Source organism: Asterias amurensis, chromosome 20 (genome assembly GCF_032118995.1).
Source record: "Asterias amurensis chromosome 20, ASM3211899v1".
Classification (NCBI taxonomy): Eukaryota; Metazoa; Echinodermata; class Asteroidea; order Forcipulatida; family Asteriidae; genus Asterias; species Asterias amurensis.
The window spans coordinates 3,287,197-3,307,534 of NC_092667.1; the positions used below are offsets into that span (position 1 = coordinate 3,287,197).

The window sequence follows — 20,338 nt, forward strand, 5'->3', positions numbered from 1 at the left end:
AGGACCAAAAATCCAACAAATTATTTAATACGAAGAACATGCAAACATCCAACAGCCACAGACTGAATTGTCCATTTGAATGACTGTCCAACTTGGCTATTTTACTATTGTTAGCTCTCCCCCTCCCCCAAGCTTCGTTCATTTTTTCATTTGCACTTGGGAACTTAAATCAAGATACATGTTTTCATGTATGTTTACCTTCCGGAGAGGTAAACATTGAGGGGAAAAAAGGGCCGCCAAAACCAGACACAATTCCCTGCGCCAATGGCATGTTTGAAATATGATCAAACTCAAACACTGCGCATTAAACCGGGCCAGCTGTGGCTGTATACAGTGAAGTGTCATTTTTCTAACCCAAACAGAATCTGCTGGCAAAGCCACCGCAAGGTGTCGACTCTAGACCATTAAGCGCAAAAGGTTGCATTGGAAATTCACAATGTGAAAATTGGGAAAGTTGGAAAGAAGTTTGGTGTTGGATTTGGTTCTGGGATACTGCAAGCTGTTTGAATGTGCTGGTTACAAGTGTAAAGTTTTGTTCATGATATTGTACATTTCATGTAAGTACCCTGTAAAAAAAAAAGGTCCCTCTTTTAAAAACCAAAACTTAGCATTGAGAATCAAGCCTCTTGAACTTCTTTCAAGAACGTTTGAAAGAAAAAAAGTGAGATTTTAAACAAATAGCCCTGAACTTCACTTTCTTAACTGACAAACCTGTAGAAGTTTGGCCATCTGGGTCACGAGAGAATAGTAAAAAACCGATTACAAATTTTGCATTGCATTGATGCCAAACAAAAATGAATAAAACGCTCACTGAGCGATACACTCCAAGCGCGAAGTTAGATTATTTATTTCTCATCAAATATGACATTTCAGACAGAAATATTTCAAGGGATGTTTTCTACTATCATCATCATTAGACCGTGTAAGTTTTATGTAAATCTGTGATCTTCACGATTTTTGTTTCTTACCAATTCTGTAACGTTCCTTTAATGTAAATGTACGTATCTTTACCTATCACTTACTCGGGCACAGTACACACATGTAATGATAATACACTCGGTGTTATTATAGGGTTCTCCAAGCTTTCCCCATAGACTTTCAGGCTATTTAAAAAAAGAAGATGCAGATCGATTCCTCTGAAAGCATGAACAAATGGAAACCACATGAAAGTAAGAGAAATAACATGCCTTAAACATGTGTGTAGATAAAATAACTTTCATCTCAACCCACAAAAATATAAAAACACTATGCCATTAGAAACAATATTTTCATCTCAACCAAACAATATTAAGATATCCTCTATGCATTATAAAATTAAGAAAAAAAACATCAATAGTCTAAGATGACAACTGAAAGGTCAAACACTGGGCAGGATCCGACTTGTTTCTTTCCTGTTTTGACGTCTTGACAAATCCATTTTGCATCTTAATACTCGGATAGGTTAGAGTTGATGCTCAGTCGAGTGGGAGTAAAAGACGTCTCTGTTTCCTTCGATGACACCCCTCCCCCAGACAGGCAGACAAACATCTCCTCCTCACCAGTAAAAAACACGAGCTCTTCAACCATGGGGAGAGAAGCGGCTAAGTTCATGACGACAGTAAAGACAAGATTTATCTCACAAGAATCTTTGCCAATTGAAAAGGGGAACTCTACAAAGACCAAGTGGACAGGGGATTACACATGTAGCTCAAAAATAATTTGAGAACATTAGGAAAATTAGAGATATAAACCACAAGGGAAACTGACTAGGTATTTTTTTTTAAATGATTTTGGGGTTGAACAAAGAAAATTGACTAGAGTGTGAGTCGAACCAACGACCTACGGATTAACGTGCCGGCGCTCTACCAACTGAGCTACATCTAACCTTATGTCTACACACATTTGTACTAATGTAGTGAGATCATCCATGTTAGTTTTCTAACTGAGTCATTGACCAAATATTCCGGTACAATAATAAAAAAAATTACCATTTATCCCCAATCACAAAAAAAATTATAAATACGATTATGATTACAATTAATCAATCATGAAATCTATAGGGCGTCAATCCAGCAGTCGTTACTCATAGCGACATACAGTAAGCTCTCTAGAATAGGTAGGATTTAAGAGATGTTTTGTAGATGGATTGAAGGAGACTGTCTAATGCTGTCAGGAAAATGTTGTGCACCAGTGCAATTTGTATTGCTTCAGGCCATTGTCACCAGTAGGTGGCAAAAAATGTATGCAAGTTAGCAATTGGAAATTGTGTCAATCAACTAGTAAAAATGTGTCAAAATTTGCAGGAAATTTCAAAACTGGGTGTCCAAATTGTTCAGTAACAATACATTAAAGCCATTGGACCCTTTCGGTACAGAAAAAAAAAAAAAAGTTCACAGATTTACAAATAATTTACAGGGTTACAGAAGATAATGGTGAAAGACTTCTCTTGAAATATTAGTCCATGAAATGCTTTACTTTTTGAGAAAACGGTAAAACAATATAAATTCTCGTTAACGAGAATTACGGATTTGTTATACACATGTCATGACATGGCGAAACGCGCGAAAACAGGAGTGGGTTTTCCCGTTATTTTCTCCCGACTCCGATGTCCGATTGAGCCTAAATTTCCACAGGATTTTTATTTTATATATAAGTTGTGATACACGAAGTGTGGGACTTGGACAATACTGTTTACCGAAAGTGTATAATGGCTTTAACACGTGCAAATGGCAGCTAAAACAGGGTGTCCACATTTACAACAGGGTGTCAAAAAAGACACCCAGACTCCAGGCTAAAACTACATTTATAATATATGTATGGTGTCAATGAATTTTAAAATGCCAGTGTGTCCTACTTATTTTGGTACATGTAAATGCCCACTGTTTCAGGTTAAGATCATAGCCTTTCTAATATCCTCCTTGCCCACTGCCCCTGACCATTGCCTTGATGCCCTTTGAAATAGTCTCAGTAAATTCCTTTTAAATGTGCCCTTTTCCCCTAAAACAGCCTTGCCCTTTTGATAAAGTATCTTGCGCAAGGATCAGGTGCCATGAACAGGATTCGAACCCACACTCTGCTGATCAAAAACACCAGAGCTTGAGTCTGGTGCTCTTTACCGCTCAGCCGAGACAAGTCATGACATTCTCCTCTACTATAGACTTTCAAATACCATCATAGGGGTGCCTTACTATTCTCACAGATATTGGTGACATCAGTACCACATCCAGAATAAAACCATTTGGGTGTCGAATTTAATGAAGCAGTGGTAAAAATTTAAAAGTATCCTTTAGAGGTTGAATAAACCACCTGGTTGAATGATCTGATGGCAACAGGAACATACTTAACACGAACTGTAGCAATACACAGGCCTAGAATTTCATCTTTGAAAGGGCAAGGCCATTTTCACTTTGCAAAAGGCACTTCCATTGTCAAATCTTAAAGTCAATGGGACACTTTTGAAGGGGCACCAAGGCAAAGACCAGGGGCATCGCAGGCCATGGCCTGCATGTAATTCCAGGCCTGAATACAGCGCAATCTGCTGCATCGGCAGTCAGTACCCTACTTGTACAAGGTACAGTGTGAAGAAACTGGACATGGTTGTTCACTTGTGGGATTCTCCAATGGGTATTTAGTCATATTGCCCTCGTCAGATCTGGGGTGGATTTCACAAAGAGTTAGGACTAGACTTATCTCGAGTTAGGACCAGTTACTCGTCCTAACTTAGGACTATCCATGCAATTTGTATATCTCCTAGGACTAGTCCTAAGTTAGGACTAGTCCTAACTCTTTGTGAAATCGACCCCTGACCCATTAATCCACATCAGGATGAAGGCTGCAATGTGTTTCTCATTTACTTAATACAGTGTATTTATAAACAAATAGAGAGTCCTTTCTCATAATAAAACGTTTTTAATTTTTTTTTATTTGTTTGTCTGTATCTTCAGTGGAGTTGTGCTACTTCTTTTGTAATACAACCACAGAGGGTCCTTTCTCTAATTAAGCTTCTTCCAAAAAGTTCTATAAACATCAGAAATTATTTAATTGTTTATTTATTTATTTTGATTTAATTATACTTGTAGATGAAAAAAAAGAGAAATTGACAAGACCAGGACTTGACATGACCTCCTGATTAACGTGCTAACAAATTAACTGAGTTATCTAGTCCTATGGATGGTCATGGTCTACCGATTTTGTCAACATCTTTGTTCCAGGACTCTATTCAATCTTTCAGCCCGATAGCCAGGGAACACACCCAACTTTGACTTTTTATCCTGTATATTTATTTATTCAGTTATTTTATTTTTTTAGGAGGGGATTTCTACCCAGTTGTATGATTTGTATTCATAATACAATTCAATCCTGTAAACAAGTGTAACTGAATTATCAGTTACCATTTCATTCATTCAAATCAACACTGTTTCAAATTCATTTGAAGAAAACAATAATGAATTGTATTGTATTTTATGTAACATTAGCAGTATGCTTTGTGTTGATTTTTTCAAATGGTTCAATAATTACATATTTTTTTAATTAACACATGTTTTAATGAGCCTAAGGTACATAGAAAACATACCAAATTGTAAACTAAATGTATCGAGCACAGAAGGAAATAATTCACCAGATTAATGGTTGATTTGAAAACAAGCAGCCCTGATACAATTCTTAACAGAAGCAACCTAGATACAATTGCCTTCGATACTCCTGGTTTATCACCTTGGCTTTCATGGCCTTCGCATAACTCCAGGCCTGAAAGCCATAACATTACTAGTATTAGAAAACCTAACTGAAATATTATGCGACACTACATGGAGTTTACAAAACAAACACCCACATTACACCATGGATTCCGATATGGTATACACATTGAACGACTTCTCTTGATTGATAGCAGAGCAAAATGCTACGCAAAAATATATCAGGATCCAGTTCCTACTCAAAAACCATCACTTGCTAGTGGAGTAGTGCTACTCAATATTTATTAGCATTCCGACTCTGTGTGCACAAAACATGGTCAGTCAAAATGTTTTGCTACGCATAAGTGCTGGATGAAATCGTTCCCTGAATACAAATTTTGCAGTTATCTATAAATTGTATCTTCTATAATATTATAAAGTACGTCAGTTACAGTTACATACTTTGTACTAACTGTAACTTAGTTAATAAGTTAGGGAATAAATTAGCAGTTGTAATAATATGCAATTTTAATGTGTAAAAAATGTTTGACAACTTGTTTTTAGTAACAACACAGCTCACTTAATTAGTTCCCCTGTCAGTTCAGTTCAGTTCATTAGTTATTTCATTTGGTATGGTATTTCTTTTTCTCAACCACACCACAGATGTGAAAATGGAGTGGGCAAGGCACATATCATTGATTCATTATCCTTTTAGTGACTTCATGTTAACGCATCATGAATTGTTAATTGTCGGTACAGACGACACACGCAATCTTACCTTTACTCTCCGTTTCTGCCATCTTCCACACGGACTTTCCTCTAGAATTTCTTGCTCATCCTCGCTCTCATCACAGCTGTCATGTAGATCTTCTGCCCGCTCGTCTGCTGCCCCATTTGTAGGCATTTTCGACCAGATTTTGAGTAAAAAACTGGCGAAAATCCGTTATTCTAACACAATAATGAGCGGGCATAGTCTAGATCCGAACAACACAATACACTATTCGTGCCGTGGTGTGCGAAACTGGTACCCACATCGGCCACGAGACATACGCTTTTCTACGAGAAATGTCGACACAGGATGCCGGAAACCGGCGACATTGACAAATTTTGTTCACACTTGACCCGTGTTAACGTAGTCTTCTTGCAGTCGTTATCTTGTCATATTCAATTTGCTGTGCAGTCTCGGACAAGTCAATTTCAATATCTCGCTATAAAGACTTCCATCCAAACACTAAAACTATTTAAAATGCAGTTTCTGGTAAAAAAACTGATGGATACTGAATTAGAGGAAAAAAGAAAGGCTCTACTACATCTTATAAAAAGTGACAGGTTTCGACTTTAAAGTATGATGTCATTGATCTAAAATAGATGTTCTAATAGAGGGCGCTCTACCAGTTTTTAGTTCCCGCCCCCTCCTGTTGCATGCAATGACTATTTCGTCATAATTACTGTAAATGCTATTTCACAATAGCAAAAAAATATATTTAAAGAGGGGGTTGGGATGTGGTGGGTGGGTTTTTAACACAAGCAACCTTTGACAATTCAATCGGTTTATAGTGAGAATCAAAAGAAAGATGGTGGATGGGCTCTAATACATTTTTTCCATATAACTGAGGCCTCTCCATGAGTAATAATGAATTGCAGGTATTATTTGGTTCTTGGAAAAAAATAGGTAAAGTACATTAAGCACAAGCAACCTTTGACAATTCAATCGGTTTATAGTGAGAATCAAAAGAAAGATGGTGGATGGGCTCTAATACATTTTTTCCATATAACTGAGGCCTCTCCATGAGTAATAATGAATTGCAGGTATTATTTGGTTCTTGGGAAAAAAATAGGTATAGTACATTAAGCACAAGGGCTGGCCTACATGTACACATGGTGTTTGTAGGCATTAATATACTTTACAGGGGTGGATTTCACTACTACAAGACTACTGTGAGACGAATCTAATGGGGGGGGGGGTCTTCAGTACAAAATATCTCTCCATAGACACATTCTTATGACATCGCACTCCGAAAAAGGAAGCAGATCATTGGACATTAGCTGTTCTCTGTGCATAAAAACGTGAGCGTGACCTCATCGTACCTGTAGCAAGGGGGAGCATTTGATTTCTTACACAATACAGAACGCGCCTCCGAACAATGCGCATAATTTTGGGTGTCAACCATCTTTTGTGCATGTTTTGTATACGATTTTGACACCCAAAATGACACCCAGGTGAGTACACTGCGCGTATTGCAAGGGGTCTAAAGAGCATTTGTACTGGTATGAAACGAGAGTAAGTGGTCGATTATAACATATGACTCAGTCGACAAAAATGAAAACTCATTAGGTAAATAAATTCCTTCCGATGGAGCAATCTCTCAAAGACTGTAACATATTTTATTGAAAAATTCATTCAAGTCATGAAAAACATCGCGGATCTGTATTCAAAATAAACTCCAACTGGTCGGCACAAGACGGCCACCCTATATCTGAACTCCAAGGGTCTGCAAAAGTCACCCTAAATCTTTTCATTTGACAAAAGCAAAATAAACAAAAATTGATACCATACCACATAACCATTTGAAACAAAACTTCATTCGTAAAAACACTTCCACTTATCCTTTTTCTTAATCGAGAACTGTTTATGTAGCATGGATATTATCATCAACATTTTACGAGTAGAACAAGAGGCTACCGAGGATGGCAAAAGGATTGCACATTAAGTAAGTTAAAGAAGTTGTCAGGCTTCAGCACAAATCCATCTTCTATTTGAACATCTTGCAAAAATAGAACACTCTGTACAACAGACATGCTACTTTCTAATTGCAAAACAAACCCCAGAGGAAATGGCCGATCAAACTTAACTTCTGTAGAGTTTTTCTCCCCAGTTTTCTATGGCACTGTTTACAAAAGAAAGAGGAAATCAGCTGATCAGCTGAAAAGTTGCATGCCTGATACAACAAATCATGACACTAGTTCCTAAATCATTATTAATATTTCAAACTGTGATTTCCAATATTTCCTTACATCCAACCGCAACAACTTTCTTTGCAATGAACATAGAGAAAGGATTTGATGCACTGAATATTAACATAAGGGCTGTCAAAATATTTCTTGATGTGATCGTCCTAACTTGGGACTAGGCTCAAGTTTTGAATAACTCCTTAAGAGTCCTAGCACTAGTCCTAAGTTAGGACAACCCCCCCTTTTGGTATCAGAAGTGGGATTGCTAAATGGATTATATATGCTTTGGTCATTGTCAAAATGTCACCAACTACTCAAAAAGTCTAGTTAGGAAAAACAAAACCAAGGTTTTGACGACATTGTTGCATTGTTAACTAAAAAATGTGTTAGAGGGAGACATCTTATTGTTGTTTGATTAAAATATTACAGTTAAGACTTGCTATACCCCAGACTAAGTATCATTAATATTTCTCAAGGGCTTCTAAAAAAATCATACACAGGTACGATGTTCTCCAAACTTGGGCCAAATTGCATGGCACCAATTTAACTTATATTACTGCTTAAAAAAAAATCATCCTCTAAGCGAAAAAAAGCAGAGAACCAAATCGAACACAGCAGCCACCTCATTAGCTGGTAGTATTAAGCAAAATTGATTTGTACTTACCACATTTGCGTGCTTAATAACTCTACATAATTGTCCCCTATTTGTATATGTGGGTCGATGAATTGCATTCTACTGTATTTCTATATGTGCATTATAACATGTCCATTTAAATACATTCTTTATAGCCTTCTGGCGCAGAAGAACTTAATATGTAGGAGGGAAACATTTTTTTCTCTAGAAGGGAGTAGAGATATTCCAAGATATCAATGGAATATTTTATTTCGTTTAGAGACATTTTAACAATAATATAACCACAAGAGTTTTTGACAAGGGGGTGTACTCAATACAAGAAAGACGGTGTATGAATGGGTACACATAAAATGCATCCATTGTTGTTTCCTAAAATCTTTCTTGGGGGGATAGGGAAGTTTGGGTTCCTAAATGTTGATGACTGAATGCACATGCTCAAATCTTGTCTTTGTTTAAGCTTGGGCCCATAGATATAGAATATATACATACGCAGGTTCTGGCATTGGGGCAGCCATTAGCCCGTCTCCAATGTTCATGCAAACCAACATGTGACTTTTAGCGCGTCCATAGTGGTTTAAGGCCAATCTCCCATGTTCATCTCCAGCGCGTTAAAACCAGCACATGACTTTTTAGCCCGTCCATGAAGAACCAGGAATGTTTGTGTACGGCTTATGGCGTGTATGTACGCGCGGCCGATCTAGGTATTATATTCTATATCTATGTTTGGGCCCAGTTTCATAGAGCTGCTCATGCACAAAACGTAGCTAAGCACATCAAAATTATGCTCACTATAGTAAGGTTACCAGCCGAAGTACCATGTCACATGTACAATCTGTGACTGGTCTCAGGTTTATTTTTGCTTAGCACAAAGTTTTTAAGAATAATTCTCTGCTTTAGCAGCTCTATGGAATTGGACCCTTGTGATATGAGTAATGGACCATAAACAGATACACATTGTTGCATATCCAATCACAGAAATGGTTAAAGGAACACGTTGCCTTGGATCGGACGAGGTGGTCTATAAAAAACGTTTGTAACCGTTTGTTAAAAAATGCATATGGTTGGAAAGATGTTTTAAAAGTAGAATACAATGATCCACACAAATTTGCCTTGAAATTGCGTGGTTTTGCTTTTACTTTGCGAACTAACACAGTCGACCATTTATGGGAGTCAAAAATTTGACAAACGCTTTTTCTAGACCAAAAACATTGTGAGAAACAGCTCGATCAGAAGTTTCCAAGAAAGAATAATTTTCCCCGAATTTGATTTCGAGACCTCAGATTTAGAAGTCTCAAAATCGAGCATCTGAAAGCACACAACTACGTGTGACAAGGGTGTTTTCTTCTTTCATTATTATCTCGCAACTTCGATGACAAATTGAGCTCAAATTTCATAGGTTTGTTATTTTATGCATATGTTGAGACAAACCAAGTGAGAAGACCGGTCTTTGACAATTACCAAAGGTGTCCAGTTTTTTTTTAAATGAAACAAAGGTGACGAGCTGTTAAGTTGTTGATGTAGGATTATTGTAACCCTTGCTGTTTTTGGAAAACGCACCATGAATAATCATTACAGATTAAACCAAAATCGGTTGAAGTTTTACAACATAGAACCTGTTAGGAGTACAACTTAAAAAAAACAAAAAACATAAACAATAAGTTCATAAGGTGTTATAATAACCCAAGCTCAATCAACTGAAAAAAACAATATAACAACAACAACAAAAGACATGGGACACAAATTTAACGATCACAGAACAAAATAATGAGTTGGATTTGCAGGAATCAGGCCAATGGAATGTTTCACTTTACAAAAATTCCCATCCAAAAAGTTTGGAAAAAAATTCCAAAACATTCTGAATCACAAATGCAGCACACTATGTACAAATCCCCTGAGCGTACGGATATATCCTCGCTGGAAAGAATCCAGTCATCTGCAAGAGTAAAGCTGTGTTCCCATTGGATCTTTTTGTTTGTTAGAGTACCGCGACTTTTCTGTAGAATGACAAAAACTAAATCCAAAGGGGGGTACGCATGGTAAACTGACCTCCCTGTCAACTAACCGCGACAGTGATGTATAACTAACAGGCAGAAAGAGGTCGCGGAAGACTTTCGCGCAGCCATGGTAAATTATCCGGGCCTCTCAAAAACTCCACACTGTAAAATGTCACGTAACCTCCCTGTCAACTAACCGCGACAGTGATGTATAACTAACAGGCAGAAAGAGGTCGCGGAAGACTTTCGCGCAGCCATGGTAAATTATCCGGGCCTCTCAAAAACTCCACACTGTAAAATGTCACGTAACATAACTCCAGGTGGGAACACACGGCTGAATTACACCAAAGCCAGTCACGGTAACTTTCCGCGTCCAATGGGAACACTACTTTAGTTTCTTTTTTTTTCAACTATTATTAAAACCACTTGAAAAATAAGTCTTGGAAAAGAACTCAATGAATACTGAACAAGTCCAGAGAGTTAAACTTTGGGTCTTTTGCTGTCGTTGTCTTCGCCGGTGCTGGCCTCGGTGTCGCTGGCTTTTCTTTTGGCACGCCCTGTGAGGGTCTGATCCGACGAGTTGTGGTTGAACTGGACGATAACGCAGGTCATGTTATCACAGCCGGTGCCGTCTCCGCTGGTATCCGGCGCTAGACACACACGAAACAACTGAAACAGAGAGGGAAAAACCATAAAAGATCAGATCGTACTAATCTCATTTAATTTATTTTGGTTGTGAGGCCAAGGACTCTCAAAAGCAAACTTTAAAAAAACAAAAGAATATTCAAGGAAAACAATAATAATTATAGTGGATTCTTATATATAGGACTCATATCTGTCACTTGAGGACCTATGAGACCCACTCCTTTCACATAGTACCATGTAATGGTTTACAAGGTGCTGTGGCGCAATATGCAGACAATCAAACCAGGAACACCGGGCAAACCCTTTCTTTTTGGGGTAAGTGCACTGGGTTCTCTTACATGCATTACACAACACAAGGAACCAACGGTTTTACGACCCATACGAAGGACGAAGCATCATGGTTAAATGTCTTGTTTAAGGACACAGGTGACATGACAGGGACTCGAACCCACACTCTGCTAATCGGAAACACCAGAGATAGTCCGGTGCTCTTAACCGCTAGGCCATGACACGCCACAAAACCGTCAGGTTGGGACAGAAAACCCAATCCACATAGTACCCGGCCTGATTCACACCAGGGTTCTCGTGGTGGAAGTTGAGGAAAGATGCAAAGAAAAAACTTTAAAGAGCAGTGCTGGGTTTATTAAATAATGACTTGTTCAGATGTCTTACCTCTTCACATATTTCGGAGAGTTTACACGACTTGTCATCTTTGGTCTGATTTTCTATTCGGACTCGGACAAAATCTATCACCTCCTGACTCGTCATGACATTCCTGAATATTGAAGAGTTATCAACCAAAAAATTAATATCAATCTGTGCAAAAATCGTAACCCAACAAAATAAAAACTCAAGTAGAAATATTGCTTGTAATTTTACAGAAGTTATGGCAGGCTGACACTTCACGGAGGCAATGGAGGTGATTGCCTCTATGCCCCCTGGTCATTGCCTTGGTGCCCTTGAAATGCTCCAGTATAAATTTACAATTCCCTAATAGGGTGCTCTTTACCAAGGAGGAAATGCCTTGGTGCTCTTGCCCTTTTAAAAAACGAAGCACACAGGCCTGTTATAGTTTGTTGCCCCTGGAAATGGCAAACAAATAACTTAAGACTTAAATTTAAGGAGGCGCCTTATCCTAAATAGAAAAGGCCTTGCCCCTTGGTTCCTAGCCTGTAGGGTTAATAAGTTTGACAATGGACCAGTACATAAATGACCTACCATATACCATCGCAAGCAATAACCATAATGTCATTTTCTTTGGTCAACTCCGCCGTTTGAATGTCGGGAAATGCTGAAATCATCTGCTCCTCTGGTGGTAGATCTGTGTTGCATTTGTAACAGTGGTCACCTGGGTAACATAACAACAGTAACAATTTCAAAATTAACGGTAAAATTGATTGCTGTATAACCAACTATTACAGAACTGTCTAAGGCGAGCTTATAACAATCAGTGCTACCCTAAAAGGTACATATTAATTGATGAAGCAGCCACTGAAAATTGATTCTGATATACTAGACCAAAGTTATTGTCCTATGTCATCTTGTTACAACATTTCTGGGGAAAAATGTTGCATCTTGCACTCTTGAAAGTTTGCTCCGTGCAATAATATTGTATTTTATCAGGCCTGAAATTTCACCTGTGAGAGGGCGAGGTTTCCTTTTTGTAAAGGGCACTGGAAATCTTCAAGTCCATGGGACTCTTTTGAAGAGGCACCAAGGCCACCAGGGCACCTGAAGACATGTCCTCCATGGGATTCCAAGCCTCTGTCTACTCCCAATACTTTCGTGCTTTATAAAAAACTGTGATTAACGCGGGGTCTGAACTTTTGAAACGTTGTTGAAACATGACATGACTGAAATTGATTAGATTAATTTTACCAATGGCTCTGGAGAGGTTGAGACCCCCGTTGACCCTCCCGTCCGGTGTGACCTTCCCACCAGCCTTCTCTATTCTCGTAATCTCGATATCATCTTCCGGCTTGTGGTCAATAGAAAGATCGACGGCTATACCCGCTTTTGATAAGACGCACCGCGAGTCCCCTGCATTGGCTACGATGATGCGTTTGCCTTGTATTAATGCAACGACTGCCGTGCACCCGCTGTCGCTTCCTGGCTGCTGAATAAACAGAAGGAAAAGTATAATTAGTACAGGCTTTGTATCAATAACACATGGGACCCACAGCAATTGCCCTGGTGCCCAGTGCTTTGGCTGTGGTGCCCTTTGCAATGTTCCAATACATATCAACATTCCACAAAGCATTAAAATCCATCGTAAGACAAATTGTCAATATAACCATAGTGATTTGTACTGTGGCATCACACTTTACTAAGCAACTTCAATTGTGAAATCGGTCCCTGGGCCTAATTTCATAAAAATAATTTTTGTCTCAGTGAGAAAAAAATTGTTTAAAGCATGTACATGTACAACGGATTTACGTGACTCTCCTAATAACATTGCTGTGATTTTTACTTCTTTTTCTCAAAAACTTGACGATTAATGAAGCTGAAACTTCTACAGGTAAACTATATTACATACATCTTCATTCACGGTAAGTGGGAATTCGTGTCATGGGCGAAAACTTTATGTACAAAAGGTATCAAAACCCTTTAAAGGAACACGTTGCCTTGGATCAGACGAGTTGGTCAAAACAAAAGTGTTTGTAACTGTTTTTTATAAAATGCATATGGTTGGAAAGATGTTTTAAAAGTAGAATACAATCATCCACACAAGTTTGCCTCGAAATTGCGTGGTTTTCCTTCTACTGTGCGAACTAACATGGTCGGCCATTTATGGGAGTCAAATGGCCGGCGTATTAGTCGACGAGGTAAAAGGAAAACCACGCAATTTCGAGGCATGTTTGTGTGGATCATTGTATTCTACTTTTACAACATCTTTCTATCCATATGCATTTTATAACAAACGGTTACAAACGCTTTTCAAAGACCAACTCGACCGATCCAAGGCAACGTGTTCCTTTAAGATGTAAAGTAAAAAAAAGGTTGCTTTACAAACTTATCCACTTAACAAAGTTGACCATTTTGGAATACTATAAATAACCAAGGAAGGAAATGGTTTACACGGTGTCAAGAATAAATCTCACCTAAAAATATCTTTCTTTGTAAGCGATAAATAGATATACAGCAACCTACATCTATAAATGACTAATAGTTAGGGTTTAAGCGACCTACATGTACTTCAAGAGTGAATTAACATTAAAAACGAATAACTTTACTTTTCAGTCCAAACACTCAATATCATCCACTGTGGTTTTGAAAGATAAACTAAGCCAGTAGTAATATGGTGAATGCACTGCAGTACACAGTCAACCCTCCTACTGTCTGACCATTTAATGTCATCCACAATACCAATCGGTGATAAATCGGTTAAAGTATCTGCACAGTACACACTCAACCCACAAACTGTTCGACTACATTTTAACGAAAAAATTGATAACACCCAGACATCTTTTGTGAGTCAACAAATCATCCTCAATTGCAGGAAACTGTCACGATCCATCTACAAATCTAAGTTTGCTATGTACCTCTTCTTTTTTGCTACTCACCTCTTCGTTTTAGCTACATAGGTCTTTTATTTCATTTAAGAGATGTACTTTTTTTTTTTCGCTAGTTACTTCTCTTTTTGACTAAATACCTCTTCTCTTTGGCTACAATCCTCTTCTTTTCGCAAGATATCTCTTCTTAAAGAAAACACTTCTTTTTTGGTACATACCTCTCCTTTTTTGCTAAATACCTCTTCTTTTTTTCGACACAAACCTCTTCTTTTTGGCTACATACCTCTTCTTTTTGGCTATATACCTCTTCTTTTTTGCTACATACTTCTTTTATTGCCACAAACCACTTATTTTTTCGCTGCTACATACCTCCTCTTTTTCGCTGGATACCTCTACTTTGTAAAAACATCTTCCATTTTCGCTACATACCCCATTGTTTCGCTATGTACTTATTCTGTTTTTACTATGTACATACCTCTTCTTTCTGGCCAAATACATCTTGCTGATCATCTTCAGCATCATCATCTCCTCCTTCCTCCTCCTCTTCCTCCTCATCCTCTTCGGATTCACTTTCTTCATCCTCATCCTCCTCCTCGTCTTCTTCTTCATCATCGAGGTCTTCTTTGACCAAATCTTCTGATGTAACAGGGATGAAATTTCAAGAAACACAGCTTTGGTAAGAAAGATGTTTTAAAAGCAGAATACAATAATCCACACAAATTTGCCTCGAAATTGCGTGTTTTTTTTTTTACTTTGCGAACTAACATGGTCGGCCATTTATGGGAGTCAAAAATTTGACTCCCATAAATGGCCAACTGTGTTAGTCGATGAGGTAAGAGGAAAACCGTGCACTTTCGAGGCATAATTGTGTGGTTCATTGTATATTACTTTTACAACATCTTTCTACCCATATGCATTTTAACAGTTACAAACGCTTTATAAAGATCCAAGGCAACGTGTTCCTTTAAGCTACAAGCCCTGTAGTCTTGTGGATTCCCCTGCCCCATTATTTGATCCCCAACATGAATTACAGCATACCAACCTATTGTGCCATTTGTAGGTTTCTTTCCTGCATCTCCAGCACCATTACATTTACTGTTTTCCTTCGACTCCTCCGCACTGTCACCATTCCCCGTCTCCACCTTACTGACACCACCTTCCTTCGTAGTAGCACCATCACCTTGACCTTTGTCCTCCGACCCGGAAATGACCTCCTCATCCTTAGTCTCCTCCTCAAGTCTGAGTGGTATCGATCCGTTCCTCTCCTCTCCATTCGCTTCTTTATCGGCCCCTTCTGTGTTCTCCTCACCAAATATCGGGGGCTTTTTCCGCACCATTGGGGAGAGGAGTTCGTTTTTGTCTAGTTTTTTTCGGAGTGTTCTTGTCTTGGTAGGATTGTAACTGTAACGGGCTAGGAGTTCACCGAGTGGGAGGTTGGCTTCCTCTTGTAAGGCTGATGCTTCTTCTACGTCCGCTGTTTGATCGTAATGGAAAATCAGGAGTTAATTTTGCTAGAAGTAAGCTTGGGCGATACCACGATATAATCGAATATCGCGATACTAATTTGGAAACGATTTCGATATCGGATCGATTTGGTTTTCATCGAAATATCGAAATATTGAAATATATCGCGATGTATTGCAATATATCGCGATATCGACTAAGTATCGCAATATCGCGATGTATTTCCTAGCTGAGACATCTTGCACTCCATAGGTTTGGAGTAAAACCAGAAGAATAGGTCATTAGAACACCTCTCTTATGCTATGACTGTCTCTTCTACAACTTTCACTGGGAGTTTGAAGACTGACGATGTCAAATTTAATTAATTGCGATTATATCGAATATCGCGATATATTGTCGGCGATATATCGTGAATAAAATAAATCGATATCGCCCAAGCTTAGCTAGAAGTTTAGGCACTGGACACTATTGGTAACTACTCAAAACAATTATAGCAAAAAACATGCTTGGTAACGAGCAATGGTGAGCTGTCGATAGTATACAACATCGTGAGAAATGTCTCCCTCTGGAAGTGTAGTTGTTGAAAAAGAGGTATTCTAACTCAAATAAATGAAGCCTTTTTTAGGCATCTGAAAGCACACAAATTTGTGCAACACGTTTTTTTCTTGTTTCATTATTCTCTTGCAACTTCGATGACCAATGTAGTCTAAATTTTCACAGACTTGTTATTTTATGCATATATGTTGGGATACACCAAGTGAAAATAATGGTCTTGACAGTTACCAAACGTGTCCTGCCGTCGATTTCACCAAACTCTTCCTAACTAAGGATTAATCCTAGGACTTGGGGAGAGTAATGTTCCGTATCCTTAGACGTAGGACGCATTGAACCCATCCTAAGTTAGGACGCGTCACTCATCCTATCTCGAGATAGGATTAACCCTAGAGTTTTGTGAGATCGGCTGCAGTACCTTTAAAGTAAACCCCACAAGTTAGTGTTTTAGCTAAACAGGATGGAGAATCAAAGACGTGTTTTATCAAAATTGCTTACATCTACAGCCCAGAATAAAGTTGGTCCCTACCAAAAATTATAGAGCGCCGCAAGGCACAAGATGAGGAACTGAAGCTTTATCTATTGTTTGAACGTGAAATACGCATGGGCGTCCTTTCAGCAAGTGAATGTTTTGTTTCCCATTGATAGGAATGGTCATTGTCTGCACTGATCTATTGTTGTATCAAAAGAGTTACTTGATGAAATGGCGTCCAGTGGAATTTCACATTTCAGCCCGAGTTCCGCATCTGCGCCTTGCGGCGCTCTATAATCTTTGGTTCCTACATGCCTTCATCTGCACTATGCTCCATACCAGCCAGATGTTTCAATTCCTCGATAGCCGATGGTTCCCTTAGAACAGCATCTATTCTCATGAAAGCATCTTGCATGGCTTTCTCCATATTACCTTCCTTGTATGCTGGTTCATCTTTGATGTAGTCAGGGAGGTGTTTGGAACAGTACAGCGCTACTTCTGCACCTGCAGTTAATGGTACCAATTGAGATTAAAAAGTGTTGGTAGATGGTAAGACACTGCTTGTGGGTTCGAATTCCACCCGAGCAATATGCCTGTGATTTTTTCACAGAACTCGGGAAAATACTGAGAATGCAGTGCTAACACACATCGGTGTATGGGCAAACAAAAACAAACAAAAATATATAAAAGTTTTGACTTTCCTGTCTCAGAAGCTACCCATGAGTCATGTCCAAACTTAATGGAAATTTAACGTAAGCCTAATTCTCAGTTTTAGGAAAACAAATCATTAGTGGCTTCTTACAAATCCCTCAAATCATTACTCAGTGACGCTCATGGCGTTCCAACATAATTACCTAATTACGACTCCCGAGCCACTGGGCCATATTTCATTCCTTAAACCATCTCAGCACCCTTGGGTATATACAGCCTGTAATGGTTTATAAGTAGCGCACCAAGCTAAATCAATCACAACAACCATCTCTGCCCTCACATGTAACCATTTACCCCGGGTGATGAGAAGCAATTATAGTCTTGCTCAAGGAAACAAGTGTCATGACCGAGACTTGAACCCACATCCTGATGACATGAAGAAAAAATCGCTTTCAATGCTTTGTTGTATATCAGAGTAGAAACAAGACTAGCCAAATTAAAAACAGAGTGCCCCAAAAGACAGTCACTACTTTTGAGTTACCATTGAATGGAATGTTCTGTCCCAACTGTAGAATCAGCCCAACTGTAGTTAGAATCGTCTCAGTTATAGTGTAAAGGGGCAGCCCAACTATAGTTGGGATTTGCCTGACGATACTTGGGGTGATTCAACACGTTGGGCTGTAACACGGTTAGTTATTAACTTTTGTTTACCTCCATGACCGTCATAGACTGCAAACATAGCTGTGTCGTTATCAACTTCTGGAATACAGTTATGGCCATCCTACAAAGAAACATTAACTGAGAATTAAAACATGCCTAAAGACAGGACCAAATTTTATAGTAAGTAGATAAAAATATTCAATGGATGGTCGGACCAGTATTTCTCAAGTCTAGATTTGAAATGCAGGCCTGTGTGCTTCGTCTTTGAAAGGGCAAGGGCACCAAGGCATTTTCTCATTGTTAAAGGGCATCCTATGAGGAAATTTCAAGGAAAACTTTCTGTATGGCGCCACCACTTTTCCACTAATTTATACAAAAAGGGATATCTCGTTGAGGTAAATTAGATACTATATTATTTCATATCGAATGAAAAAGTGGTGGCGCCATACGGAAACTAATTTCTACTGGAGCATTTCAAGGGCACCAAGGCAATGACCAGGGGGCATGGAGGCAATCACCTTTGTTGCCTCCGTGAAGTATCAGGCCAGGAATTGGTTTACAGACGAAGAGTAACAACTGAGTTAGGTAGGGGGTTCCAGCTGTTGGTATTTTGTCTCAGATGCTTTTTGACATGGAATTTTATAATCTTCCCTGAGTGGCCTTGGACAATAAATGATTCATCAAGGGGGGGGGGGGAAATCACTCTGAGATTGTGGCGAAAATAAGGCAGTTGCAAATTATTGCAAATTATTTAAGCTAATTTTGTTCAAGAAATCAGATGACATTAAGTAACTTGACTGGTTGTGTCATGAACAGCAGTGAAAAAAGCGATGGTGTGAAGATTTCAATGGTTGATTTAATAATTAATCGCCATGAGTATTTCGCAGGAGTTGAACTTTTGAAAACTATTCCTTGCAAATTTGCGACGTCAAAACATCGCATTCGCATGAAGTTTGAACCAGGCATAACACAAACAGGTAGAAATTAATGGCCACATGATTCCACAACAAATTAGACAATATGTTTCCTGGATGACCAAATGTTGAAAAAGCATTAGTTAACAAGACTACACTTTTTGTCAATATTCAGCTTCATGCCATGTTTGAATGGTTCACCATGTTGTCGAATAATGTGTTATGACGCTCGATGTCAATCTTAAAACCTACCGAATCAAGCAATCAATTTTTCTCACATATCAAACAATCATTTTCAAATCATCATTAACATTACAAAGGTGACTTTAGACTCCAATCATTGTCATCACCAAACAAATAAATAAAAACTAGGCTAATTATTAACATGTCATGTTGATTAAAATAATTTATTCTGGCCAAAAAACTCGATCAACTGATCAAGTCACTCAACCAAATTTACACACATTCCTTACCTCCATGCCAAGTCGCCATCCCTGCATGGCTGACGAACCATATCTGAATTTTTCTATACCTCCATCGTCAGAAACACATTCTACATTCGGCTCTGAAAGATAAGCTCCCATCGTGTCCGGGTTGTTCAAACAAAGCACAATTCCAACCACTTTTTCATGTCAATTACAAAAGTTCACAAACTTATTTTTGTCCAGTTTCTTTCACGTGGGGGAACAACACTCGGTGCAATTTTTGGATACGCGCCATGCATTATTATTTTGTACACGAGGCAATGCACACGAGACGTGCAAGGAGGAATGCAGTCAACTGGTAAACTGATTTACTGGCTGAATCGCCGTTTCAGGGAGCCGGATACCAGGCATGGTTATTTTGAGGCGACGAACACGTGACCCCTCCAGCATAAAACGTCATCAATGTGGTTTTAGGTCATTAGTGGCGGAGTTTAGGTAGACTTGACTCAAGTCCCAATCCCGTGCCATCCCAAGAAAACTACTGTTTTGTGATGTTCTGCATTCCAAAACCTGTTCCGCATGCGGGACCACATTTTGACGGCGAGCGCGCACTGCCTGTACTGTATGCTACGGCGTTGGTTCATAGTAAGTTGAGGTAATAGCTTAGGGACCTCTCACACGAGAATGGGACTTGAATCAAGTCTAGAGTTTAGGGGGAGTTAGATTGGGGGAGTGTCTGAAGGGATAGGGTAGGGATTAAGGGGTGCAACAGCACGACGTACCGAGTGAGACATATTAATAAGGACTTCAA

General features: G+C 38.9%; 2 protein-coding genes across 6 annotated transcripts in view; both read right to left on the reverse strand.

The window, feature by feature from the left end:
• The window catches only part of LOC139952087 (nuclear receptor-binding protein-like), a 90,229-nt gene extending 84,469 nt beyond the window's left edge, over positions 1-5,760 (reverse strand). For both annotated transcript variants that reach the window (XR_011787867.1, XM_071951040.1), the window contains exon 1: positions 5,431-5,760. Coding sequence is in view for 1 of the 2 variants with exons in the window: in XM_071951040.1 (XP_071807141.1) it covers positions 5,431-5,556 (126 nt within the window). In the remaining variant the exon portion in view is untranslated. The remainder of the gene's footprint in view (positions 1-5,430) is intronic.
• Positions 5,761-8,112: 2,352 nt separating this feature from the next.
• On the reverse strand, positions 8,113-19,885 carry LOC139952348 (protein phosphatase 1G-like). 4 transcript variants are annotated; one of them, XM_071951460.1, is made up of 9 exons: positions 19,576-19,885; positions 18,240-18,309; positions 17,217-17,381; positions 15,432-15,863; positions 14,865-15,025; positions 12,756-12,993; positions 12,096-12,225; positions 11,550-11,652; positions 8,113-10,901 (listed from the first exon to the last, which is right to left on the reverse strand). In XM_071951460.1, exons 1-9 carry the CDS (start codon positions 19,684-19,686, stop codon positions 10,713-10,715), a joined length of 1,599 nt encoding a protein of 532 aa, XP_071807561.1. In that variant the 5' UTR covers positions 19,687-19,885; the 3' UTR covers positions 8,113-10,712. The 4 variants fall into 4 exon arrangements, with proteins under 4 accessions (XP_071807561.1, XP_071807560.1, XP_071807559.1 ...); XM_071951459.1 differs by having other exon boundaries at positions 14,865-15,022; positions 17,193-17,381; XM_071951458.1 differs by having other exon boundaries at positions 12,756-12,990; positions 17,193-17,381.
• Between the last annotated feature and the right edge of the window lie 453 nt (positions 19,886-20,338).

Bases quoted from the DNA above. Each gene is read 5' to 3' on its own strand.
- LOC139952348 (XM_071951456.1), bottom strand. From the start codon at position 19,686: ATGGGAGCTTATCTTTCAGAGCCGAATGTAGAATGTGTTTCTGACGAT. The intron at 18,310-19,575 runs GTAAGGAATGTG...GTTTCTTTGTAG, and splicing joins GATGGCGACTTGGCATGGAG to GATGGCCATAACTGTATTCC. The intron at 15,026-15,431 runs GTTGGTATGCTG...CTGTTACATCAG, and splicing joins ACCTACAAATGGCACAATAG to AAGATTTGGTCAAAGAAGAC.